Source organism: Poecilia reticulata, linkage group LG20 (genome assembly GCF_000633615.1).
Source record: "Poecilia reticulata strain Guanapo linkage group LG20, Guppy_female_1.0+MT, whole genome shotgun sequence".
Classification (NCBI taxonomy): Eukaryota; Metazoa; Chordata; class Actinopteri; order Cyprinodontiformes; family Poeciliidae; genus Poecilia; species Poecilia reticulata.
The window spans coordinates 19,934,549-19,946,469 of record NC_024350.1 but is presented as its reverse complement, the minus strand read 5'-3'; the positions used below and the strand labels follow the sequence as shown (position 1 = coordinate 19,946,469).

At 35.4% G+C, this 11,921-nt stretch overlaps 1 protein-coding gene across 3 annotated transcripts in view; it reads right to left on the bottom strand.

Moving 5' to 3' along the window:
* The window catches only part of apbb1ip (amyloid beta (A4) precursor protein-binding, family B, member 1 interacting protein), a 29,908-nt gene that overhangs the window by 16,112 nt on the left and 1,875 nt on the right, over positions 1-11,921 (bottom strand). Inside the window, exons 2-5 of one of the 3 annotated variants that reach the window (XM_008396510.2) lie at positions 11,314-11,682; positions 3,734-3,793; positions 2,578-2,665; positions 762-1,054 (exon numbers count right to left, since the gene is read on the bottom strand). In XM_008396510.2, coding sequence (XP_008394732.1) covers positions 762-1,054; positions 2,578-2,665; positions 3,734-3,793 — 441 coding nt within the window. In that variant the 5' untranslated portion in view covers positions 11,314-11,682. Of the gene's footprint in view, positions 1-761; positions 1,055-2,577; positions 2,666-3,733; positions 3,794-7,937; positions 8,199-11,313; positions 11,840-11,921 lie in introns of those variants that run through there. The other 2 variants (XM_017301868.1, XM_008396511.2) reach the window with 2 other exon arrangements.

The following is an 11,921-nucleotide window of genomic DNA, read 5'->3' as shown; positions in this document are numbered from 1 at the left end:
ACTAGTTACTTTTACTCAGTTACATTCAGTTGAGTAACTTTTTTAGAAAAAAATTACTTTATTTTACTATTCTGTACTTTTTTTTTTTTTTTTTACTTTTGCTTGAGTAATTTTATTATGAAGTATTTTACTCTTGAGTAAATTTCTGGATTTTCTACCCACTGATGAAAATCAAAGATGTTTTAACCAAATATTCACCAAACAGACACATCTGCAGTTTTTATTAAAATTTAATAAGTTTTATATCGAAACAAACTGATCTGGAAACATTTTCTTTTGCCTGATTTTGTTATTTTTTTGTTACTTGTACGAATTATTGTAATTTTTGTCCTCAAAATACAAAAATGTCCATGTAACTTTATATTTTTAGCCCATCTGATGATGTAGTTTTAAATATTAAATGATTGATAACTTGATCAGTTACTCAGTACTTGAGTAACTTTTTACAAAATGGTTTTTTACTCTTCAGTCATTTCTGGATACTTTTTACTTTTACTTGAGTGAAAATACGTCGAAGTATTTTCACTCAAATACTTCGAGTATTTGAAAAATTGAGTGCAATTTTTGGGAACTGAAAAAATAATTTATCCACATTGGTGTTTAGCCTTGTAGTGTCCACCTAAAGAGTAAACTCCTCCAAATGTTTGTTACCTTCATTCAAACTCTCACTTCTTTTAAAATCTGTGAACCTCCAGAGGTGAAAAGGTGGTTGGCATTGATGTCTAGATGACAGAGACCTTTTCTAGAGAGAGGAGCCGTACCATTGTGGGTTTTGATGACTGCAGAGGGGGAGGCGGCAGGGGCGAGGAGGTGGAGGGAGATTGGGTGGTGACACTGCTGCTTCTGTTATTTCCTGGAGACGGTGGTGATGTAATGGAGGAGGCAGGCTGGACGCCCAGGCCTTTGGGCGGAGGCGGCAGGTCTGATGAAGACGACGGTGGCGCGTGCAGCCCCTGGATTTCTGCTTCCAGTTTCTTTTCTGTCTCGTTGAGGTCGGCCACCAGGTCGGCCATCAGGGCGTCCAAGTCATTGTCCTCCAGGTCATGTAGTGACGCTGGTGGAGCAGAATCAAGTCATCAAGACATAATTCAAATGTTTTATGGTCCTTTCATGTCCACTTAAACCGAGACTGGCTCTTTTTAGATTTCAGGAACATTGAGAATGGGAAGTTTGCTTCAGTTTTACCACTTTTTATCTTCCTTCTTCACAGAAAAAATCCCACAGATGTTTGCTGATGCACGATGTCTTCATGCATTATTTTACTTCCACATGCTCTATTTAGTTTTACTTCCACTCCTGAACCTTAAAAAATCCAATTCTGATTCAGGACTGATGAAATGCCAAGTATTAGTAATCATACCATCATTTATTAAACATTGGTATTTAAAAATTTGGATCCAACCTAAAAACTGATGATAATTTGGAAGCTTAAATGTTTACTGTTTTTATTTAGCATCACCATCGACTGTTTACTGTAAAGGCTTCATACTGTCATCCAGTGTAAATACTTATGTAAATTTAAATCAATTTAACCTTTTTAGCAGCAAATATCAACTTCAAGAAAAGTTTAAGACCTTTAAAAGTCATCTGCAAACTTATTTTATACGCTTAGTTTTAGCAGAGTTTACATGCTGCATAAAGCAACATGAATTTGTTTCCCATTTTCTGACACTAAATTAGTCTAAATGTGAGATATTTTAAAAAAAACCTACTTCAATTTCATCCCATTATTCCGTGGATCTTTGTAAACATAAATCTAACAATTAAGGCTTTTATGAAGTTGATAATGGTTGAACATATGCTTAGGCTTGTCACAATAATCAATAATAATAAATGATTGATTAATCATTTAATCAATAATAAATTAAAACAAACTCAATAATTTCCACTGGCATGATTTATTGTTTATCTCTTTTTTTCTGTCTTTCTACCAAAAACTGGATGTTAAAAGTCTTCAGCCTTTTTTTGAAGGACAATTTTGTTTACAAAGACTTCAAAGTTCATTTTATTTGTCATTTTGTTTATTTATTGTGGATATTTAAAATGTCTTCCAGTAAGAGTGTTAAATGTTCACTAGAATTTAAAGTTTACTAATCTCTCAGAAGGTGCATCTATATTTTATATCCTGAATTTTTGCACTCTTGGATTTTGATAAAACATTAAAACTTTAGTTAAATGGTCAGTTTAGTCCTACTTAGCTTACTTAAAGCAATAACAGGCTAACAAGTTGTTACAAAAACTAAGGCTGACTTTTTGCATCTAATTAAAAAAATATTCTGTAAGAAATAAACGAGCAACATGAGCGCTGTGAACATCAAGGGTGTGACCTTTGAAATCCTCAGCTCTGCTTTCACAGCCTTTTGTGGACACAAAGTGTGATTAAACCCTGATCTCTGAAATGTTAAACGGATAAAAACAGAACAAAATTATTTCTTTTTTTCTTCTAATTTTCTGTTTTACTGGTGAAACCAATGACTGTGTCCTATCTTTACGTAACTTTAGAAGCTATTGTGTAAGTTTCCTATCAGTGACTTGGTGTCAGAGAGAGTTTGATAAAAATAAAAACAGGAAAGTCACCGTTCAGGCCAGTAAGGCCGACAGAGAAGTTGATTTCCTGCCTAGTGCTGGGGAGCCGTTCAGGAGGTTCGGTTTCCTGTCCGAGACTCTGCAAACAAGAATAAAATAAGACTATTCATGAGAATATCACTATTTCTGTACAGGGAACAACAATTTGTCATATGTTTATTCTGATACAGTCACAAATTAATATTATGCACTGCAAAAACACTAAATCTTACCAAGTATATTTGGTCCAGTTTGTAAAGCAAATATCTTATTGCACTTGAAATGAGACAACACTAACTTACAAATAACTTTTCAGCAAAATATATGAGCTTGTTTTAAGTCAATATTTCTTTAATATCAGTGAAAAAGAACTAGATCCACTGGCAGATTATTTAACTTATAACAAGACATTTTTCTCATGTTACAAGTTAAATAATCTGATAATGGATATTTCTTTAATATCAGTGATATTAAAGAAATACTGGCTTAAAACAAGCTCATATATCTTGCTGAAAAGTTACTTGTATGTTAGTTTTGTCTAATTTCAAGTGCAATAAGATATTTGGAGTAGAAACTAAAATAATACCTGGTAGGATTTTGTGTTTTTGCACAAAATTAGTGACTGATGGACTGTGATCACAAAGATATAAAATTATGTCATCAACATACATTTGCTTAAATATATAATACTACTGTATGAGGTAGGGGGATAAAAAATATTAAAAATAAAGTGGATCAAGAATGCAGCCTTGAGGAACCCCGCATGTGATTGTTTGCACATTTGACTCTCAAGGTCTTGCAACACACAGATTAAAAACATATGTGCCAAATGAATTAATCTTTCCTAATAAATTATAATTATGTACAATTAAATGTGTGCTAAAAATCTTTAGCATATTTTTTTTTGCAGTAAAGAAAGAAATCTAATAATTAACTGATGATCTTGAAATCAATCGAATGAGTGGAAGACTAACTTGTAGTCCACATTTGGAAAATAAAGTTTATCCTTGATTTGACAGTTAATCTAACTTTACTGTCAAATCAAGGATTACTTCACACTTTTCTACTTTATTTTCTCATGTCTTAGGACGGAAAACACATAAAAAAAACTGGCACATAAGTCCAAGTGGAGATGAAACGGGAAGAAGTATTGGTGGAAGTCTTTCACCTGAGTGAGGAGGTCCATCTCCCCCAGCAGGTCGCTGAACATGGCGTCAATATCATCCATCTGAAACAAACAAAAATCAAGCTCTAAGAGTATAGATTTGATTTTACATAAACTGACATAGAAAACCAGCATTATGTATTTTAGTGCAACATAATGCAATGAAGAACCACAAAACACGTCATAGGTAAAACAATTAAAACGGAAACTCGGTTCTCTTTCGAATCAGATGATCTAATCACATGAAATAGAACCGCAGTCCCTGATGGTTGGAAGAGACAGACATGCAACTCAAAATAACTAAAAGGCATGAAAAGGAAGCAACATTATGAAGAAAGATAAATATTTAATTTTTGCTCATGTTTGCTCTGTAGCAGAGCTACCTGCTACTGGAAATGAGAAAAGTTGACATTTAAAATGACCACACCAATGCTTCAGAAGTAACATAGGTTTGTGAAGAAGTTTGAAAACACGACTAAAATCTAGTCTTTGCATGTTGTTTTTGTTTACACACAAGCTAGCGTCAGCACTGCAGCACAGCTAGCTGTACACAGAAGTTAGAAAACTAGCTTTAAAGTCACCATTCCATTATTTCAATGGTAATTTGTCATCGCTGGATTTTTTTCTCATATGTAAGAGGAAAAAAAAGATTAAAATAACACAGATGAGACTGAGTGGAGCCAGTTTACTCCTGCTTATGGCGAAACCACCATTTCATCCCACAACTCTGCGCTTCCCACAGCATATCTGTTTGTTTTAAAGTTTTTACATATTTAGCTGAAATGAGGAGATAAATATTTATAAAAACGCTCAACTTTGATTAAGAGATTTAAAATTGTCTGCCATCAGCATGAGATAAGGAGATCATGCAGATATTGGAAATGAAGTGGGTAAAGAACAGAGCCCTGAGGAACCCCACATGTGATTGTTATAACTCACAAACTCAATGCACTTTACTTATTTGAAACACTTTTCAGTTTCCCAAAGTAAAAACATTTGTAGAAAATGAAACAATCTTCCCTAAAAAATTACAATTAATTTAGATTTAACTTTGGTTTAGATCTGATTTGTAACTGGATTATTTTATTTTTTTATAGTTTATAGAGTTATTTTGTCATTGATTGTATTCCTGACCAATGTTTCTTAAAACATGAGCAAACTGTAGAAGATAAACTTAAATCATTGACTCATAACATGTGAAAAGAGACTTTGATCAAACAGATAAAACAAACTAAAATGTAGGAAGCAGTGAAAAATGAAAGTATCCAGAAGCCAAACTAATTTACACTTCTTCCCATTTTATTCTCAGGCTACCATTAGCCCTGATGCTAAGCTAGCAGCGACTGGAAGCTTGAAGCAGCAGCATTAAAATTACAATGAGCTTCACATCTTCAGTAAACTATTATTGATTATGTACCTGGGTTTGTCCAATACTTGGGATTTACGGTCCTCTGTGGCAATGACAACAGGAGTTTAAACCTTTTGAAAAGTGGTTTAGGTTATTTACTTTAGAGTCAAAATTGGTCCTGAAAAATGGGAAATTTGGTCTATTTTTTATTTTCTGATATAAAGTCAGATTCACATATTAGAGCTCTTAAATTAGCAATACTGGATGAAAATTTGGTGAATTTGCAGCATAGAAAATCTAATACTGAGTTCAATATTTGCAAAAAAGCTTGCGGAATATCAGTTTTGTTGTTGTTTTGCGATGAAATACAAACATCCACAATCTTACGCCAGAAATCAACTACAAATATAACAACTACTACTTTCTTTGCAGATGATTAAGTGCAATGGTGACAGAGAAATCTAAAATGGGACCTTGGAGACTAAAAGTTTATTTTTAATGCTCGTGCAACTCAAACACTTTCCTTTAAAATGTGTGCAGAACTATGTTCCCTGAGGCTGCACAGACTCCAGCTACAACCCGCATTAATTGGAGGGAGACTCCATGCATAACTTCAGGCATTCGATATTTGTCGAAACTTGCCACGTCTTGTTGTACATGTTGAACTGATGGGTCCTATTTTGCATTTCTGTAAAACTTAACGCGGTGCAGAGTTTTGGTACGCGTGGAGGCAACATTTGATTTGCACCACTCTTCAAACAAACACCCTGAAGTTCAAATACCGGTCTATGTTAAGACATTCAGTCCGGTTTCATTTACGTAACACGAAGCGAGAAATTATGAAATGCATGGTTTTAAATTTAGTTGGGGCAGTTTAACACACAAGCTGCTAGAAAATAAGGTTATAAACCTTTTCAGATCATAAAAAATCCCTCAAACATTTTGAGCTCTACAAAAACTAAACTACATTATCAAAATTAATTATTTAAAGTTAAAGCAGAATAGCCTAAGAAACAGCTAATGTGGCTGTTTATAAAAACATCTCCATTTGACTGACTGTAATCATGTTGTAGCTGCCAGCAGCTTGTATTTTTGCTGCCTCGTTCCTCAAAGTGAATATCATGTTAATCCTGAATTTGGAGTCAAAACGGAGTCCCGGATTTGTTTTTCTTAGGTTGGAAAATTAGCTGTAAATTGTGGATGTTTCCTTTGTTTTCAGTGTGGCAGACTTTCAGTATCATTTTTGTCCATTTGGAGGCATATTGATGGTGAATTTATGTGTTTTCCACTTCCTGGTGTAATAAAACAAGAGCGAATTAAAATCCCTCAGAGAGAAAAATGTTTAAGATATTTTGTTTTTTTCTGTTCTTCCTTTAATTGGATGGTTTTGTTTTCAGTTGCTATTCCATTCAACCCCAGGACTGTTAATACATTTATCTTTATTTTAATTAAATAAAATATTCATGTACTATATGATACAAGTCTTGCTATGGTTTCTTAAAACCAAAGAAGCTGTTGCAATATGAGTTCATATCACTGTAGATTTAAGCAAAATCTTGCCAACATTCACATTTATATAAGATTACAACATTTCTATCTTTTGATAATCAGGGAATGATCCTTAAAGGGGACATATTATGCAAAATTCACATTTTGCACATTTTTGTACTTCCATTTGGGTTTTCTACTTCTTCTGAAAACAGACCAGTCACTTAAAAAACTAAACACCCAGCTGGTTTTTGGCAATAAAACAATTATTTTTGATGTCTGGTAAACGAGCCATTACAGAATGTAATGTCACAAATCAGCAGGCACTGGCTGTTACCTAGCAACACCAGCAAAGCCCAGCCAGTTACCTAGCAACCACAGCTGAATTAAAGCACATTTGGTCAGTAGGTTTGACTGCTGTAAGCGCTGTACAATGGCTGCTGGAAGAGACAAGTGTTTTGTTGTTGACTTATTATTCAGAAACTACTTGCTGCATTCTTGTTTGTTGTGCAGGAGGCTCTACTTCTGTTTTTCAAAGATGAACGGTTGCCTAACTGTGCATCTGTGTGCAGCCACTCTCGTGTGTAAGTGTTGAGTTGGGGGCGTGGCCAGAAGCTGCTCCGATTTAAAGTGACAAGGAGCTAAAACAGCTCATTCTGAAAGGAGCTCACAACAAATCTCACTGTATAAGAGAGATTTTGTGCAAAAATGCATGTTTTGTATAGGCCATCACCTATCCTGACCTGTTCTTAGAAACATAATCGGTACCTTAGAAGGTGGTTGCAGCATCCATATTGTTTCCTGAAGCATTCCTGTTTAGTCCTATAAAGATCTCGACTGGGACCAAAATACATTGGCAGAAAATTAAAGATGAATATTTTATTTTTCTTGTTGAAACGTCAGTTTTGGAAAAGTGAAAACCAGCAGCTACCAATTTAGAAATCTTCTTGGTTTAATCTTCGCTCACTTTTCATTCCATACTGATGAAATCAAACATTGAACCACAAAATGCAAGTAATGTGCAAATTGTAGCATCTTGAGAGTTTGACTCTAACCATATTTGAGGAGGGCACGCAGACTGGAGAGGAAGTGGTAGAAGGGTTAACTTCCTGTCATTCTGCAAACTGAAATCGTCTCGGAAATGGTGTCAGCAGCCACCTGCAAACTCAATTTCTACTGCCTTTCTCACTTTCGGCACGCCTCTAGGGGAGGAGATGTTTGTGGTCGAAGAGAAGTGCTAAACCCTTAAAAATTTCTAATTTTCTTTTATAATACCAAAAGGTCTACAGCTCATTTTCTTTGATAATCTTCTCCTGGCATCACATTTTATTTTCCATAATGAAACCAGCTCAATTTTCCAACCCGGCTCACATGAGGAAAGGTTTACTCTGTCAGTCACACGGCTCCGAAATGTTAATTTGCGAGGCCCGATGCCTTAACCAGATGACTCCCAGCCTGCGGAGAAGTGAAAAGAAGAGCGATTGCATTTGGACGGATTGTGAAAACATCTGCTGATGAAGGCAAAAGCGGACCCGATCCTTGAGACACTTCCTCCTTAGATAAGGGCGAACTTGAGTCATATATTCACCAACAGAAAAAAAGCAAACAAAAAGCAAACTAATGGAAACACCGCAAAAACCCAAAACCAAGTATTTTTGTTTAGTTTCTAATGCAAATAAGACAAAACTAACATACAGCAAGACATATGAGCTTATTTTGAGTAAATAATTCCTTATTATTGATGAAAAACATCTGGTTTCATTTGTAGATAATTTAACTTGTAACATGGGAAAATATATTGTTATAAATAATCTGCCAATGAAACTAGATGTTTTTCATCAATATTAAGGAATTATTCACTTAAAATAAGCTCATATCTAGCTGAAAAGTTACTTTTCAGTTAGCTTTGTCTTACTTCAACTGTACTAAGATATTTGAACTTAAACTAGACCAAAATTATTTGGTAAAATTGTGTGTTTTTGCAGTGCTGACTCCATCTCAAAGTTCTTCAGGATTTCTTGGTGTTTCCTAGTTTTCTATTGGATTACTGAGAAAACAACAAACTCTGGTCCACCCAAAAACCTCGGTCTTGGTTCGGTTGAAGTGAACTCTGATCCGGTTTGAATGCTTATGTGAACACCAAGCAGACTGGAGACCGCTCCAAAAGCAGGAAGCGGACTAAAGCGCAGGGCATTCTGGGTAAATACAACCAAAACAAACGCATGATGCTAACGCTAGCTGTAGAAATGGCTTGAGGTTAAATAACCATTATAATCTGATGCCACTTCATTTTTGTTTACATTTCTAAAAGAAGGAAGTTGCTCTCAGCGTCTTCTTCAGACGTTTTGTGATTTCCTTTAGTGGTTATTGTTGCAGCACCCCCACAGGCGAGGAGGGGAACAGGTTTTTTGAAAGGTTTGGTTCGTTTGAAACAGTGAAATGTAACAAATGCTGTAGTTTTGGTCCCAAATCTAACAGAATCTACTGGACCATCAGGTGTGAAAACACACTAAGTTGGTGATCACGTCCTGTACTGTTGAAACAGCCATTGAAGAAAACACGACTTCTTTATACAACTCAGGAAATGTTGCTTACTTTCTCTGTAGGTCAAAGTATTGTTACCAAATTGTGAGGATTTCTGCTGGATGTAAAAAGAAATGCTTTTAAATGCAATAATTGTGGTGTCTTAATTTTGTTAATTTTTCAGTGAGGGATGCACTGGCAGCTTTGAATTTCTTGAGTTCAAGTCTAAACTTAAAGTTTTTATCTGTCTCTTGGTTTATGGTTCCTCTAAAGTTTTCATTGATGAAAAGTTTCAGAAAATAGTTAAAATAATAACTGCTTAGAATCTCCTTGTTATATAACAGAGGCCTAAACATTGGAAGCTATTAAGTTAACTTAATTATTTTAACTTTTGTTAAAGACTTAAATTCTAAATTCACATCCTAATCAACGTCTTAATAATTATTAAATTCAACTTGCAGAAACTCTGGTAACCTCCTAATCATGTCATGTTTAAAACTTAAAGCATTTCTGATCTTTTTAACTGATTAATGTAACATTTTCTACACTTTAATTGTTTCCCTCCTCACCAATTGACTTTATGCTCAAAATGTGACATTTTTCCAAATAACGTTTGGAACAAAACTCACATTTTAAAGAGTAAAATTTGAAGCTCAGAGGAAATATAAAGTATAGTAACTTTGGTCAAATTTGAATTAAATACATCTAAAGTTACCGATCTAAAATGTTACTGAAATGGAGGTAAACATTACCTAATTAAAATGTTACTTTAAGAAAAGTTACCTTGTTACTCTGAATATCTGTGTATTTTTAATTAAGACTTAAATTTCCCAAATTTTATTTTTTGTTAGTTTTATTTATATTTATTAGCCGATATGATTTCAAATGTAACGCTTTACTCAAAACAAACACATAAAAGTTCAGGTACCTTAAACAGCTTAAAAAAGGAACAATTACAGACAAATTGTTCTTAATTACAGCAATGTGAGTAAACTAAAGCTCTTGTGTTGTTACTTGAACCAGTAAAGCTAAGCTAGCAACATACATAAACAGCTGCTCCAGTTTACTTATAGACTCTACTAAATATAAATTATTTCCACAGTATAAATGTATACTGCAGTTTCTTTCAAAAACAGTGATTAATATGGTTAACAATGTTGGACTGGGTTATTTTAAACTGGAGTTTACTTGCATAGCATCGGTTAAGTGGCTGTTTTAACCACGTTAAGTTTCTCAGTTTAACTGGAAACGGCAGGCTGCCCTCTGAGGTGAGATGGAGAGAACAATGACAGTTTTCACTTCCTCTTCAACAGGCGCTGAAGCTCTTCATATTGCCGGCCTCATGATCAGATTTTAACGTACAATTAAAATGCAGAACTGAATACTTATTCTCTGCAGAACCATCCGACAAAACGTCTAACATGTTTGCACCGTTTTATCCACGAAAGCGTTGAAATTCAAAAACAGACGCAGAAGTAGCGGCTACTCTTACTTGGATGCGGTATTTATATTTAGGAGACGCATCCACAGAGATTTAACGTAGAGAAATTAGAGTGAACGGCGTCGCCTCAGGGGATGAAAAGCCGTGACTCATAACCGACATGAAACAAAACATAATTTCTTATCTTCATTTCGTCGGCGTGTTTTTTTACAACACAAAATCCCGACTGAGTCACAGACGGAGTAACGCAATGACTAAAACGGTCCCTGATGACACGAAAAAGACGCCGCCTCAACCAAAAAGACCTTCACTTCGTCTTTCCAAAGCGGCGTCACATCCACATTTTAAAAGTTTCTCTTATATTAGCAGCAAACTGAAATCGCCAGGCGCTTTAAAAACAACTTGATGGTTTCATGTAGTTGTTGTGTAAGAGCAGCAAGTTTCAGGCTACACCCAGGTAGAAATACACCATATGAGCTTACATCCCTTTTTATCACTTCAGCTGCTTTACGCAAACAAAACCACCATATTTATCTTTATTATATTAAACAAACTCAAAATTTTATCATTTTCCTGGAGAAAAAGTGGAAACTGTAATATTTTCCGTTTAAAAGCTGTTTTTTTCTATTAAACATCCTTGTTTAGTAAAAGAAAAGGAGAAAATGGTTCATATAAAGTGACCAACGATCAGAATATTCCTGGTTTAAGTAAAGAGAAGAGCAGCTGTAGGTGTTTACCGTTACCTGCAGGTACGACACTCAAATAATCAGAGATGTAACTCACCTTTTCAGTTGTAATAATCCTCAATTCACCAGTTTGTTTCAAAATAAAAGCCACCTGGACATTAGAGCCACCCTGAAATCTCGCTCAGCTAAGAAAGCAGCCTGAGATGACGGCCACATGCAGGCGGATCTGGGTGTGCTGATGCGGCTTGCATCGGGACTCTCTGACTGTTTCTTCCTGCTTAATGCGGAAGTTCAGGTCCAGACCTGCCACTGCATTCCTGCTGAGAGATAAAAACTTTCACAACCCTGGACCGACCCGCCTCTCCCCAGTCGCTCCTTATCGTCTCCACAAAACCGCCGCAGAAGCTCAGAGTTTGCTTCGGCGGAGGGAGGAGATGCAGAGAAGTGCTGGAGTAGATGATGGAAGCTTGTGAGAGAAGAAAACAAAGCTGAGTCAGCCATCTTGGTTAATAATTCTCCAGGCAGAAACTGATTTACAGCAGGTCAGGAGTGGCAGCGCTGAGCTGCCAGCAACGTTATTACAGTTAACTTAAAGTCTTGAAATTACAGAAGCTGAGAAAACATTGCGAGTGAGTGAGTTCACCTAACACATCTCTTATTTTTTAAATTACTGATTTTTTGCACAAATGTAGTGAGTAATTATGA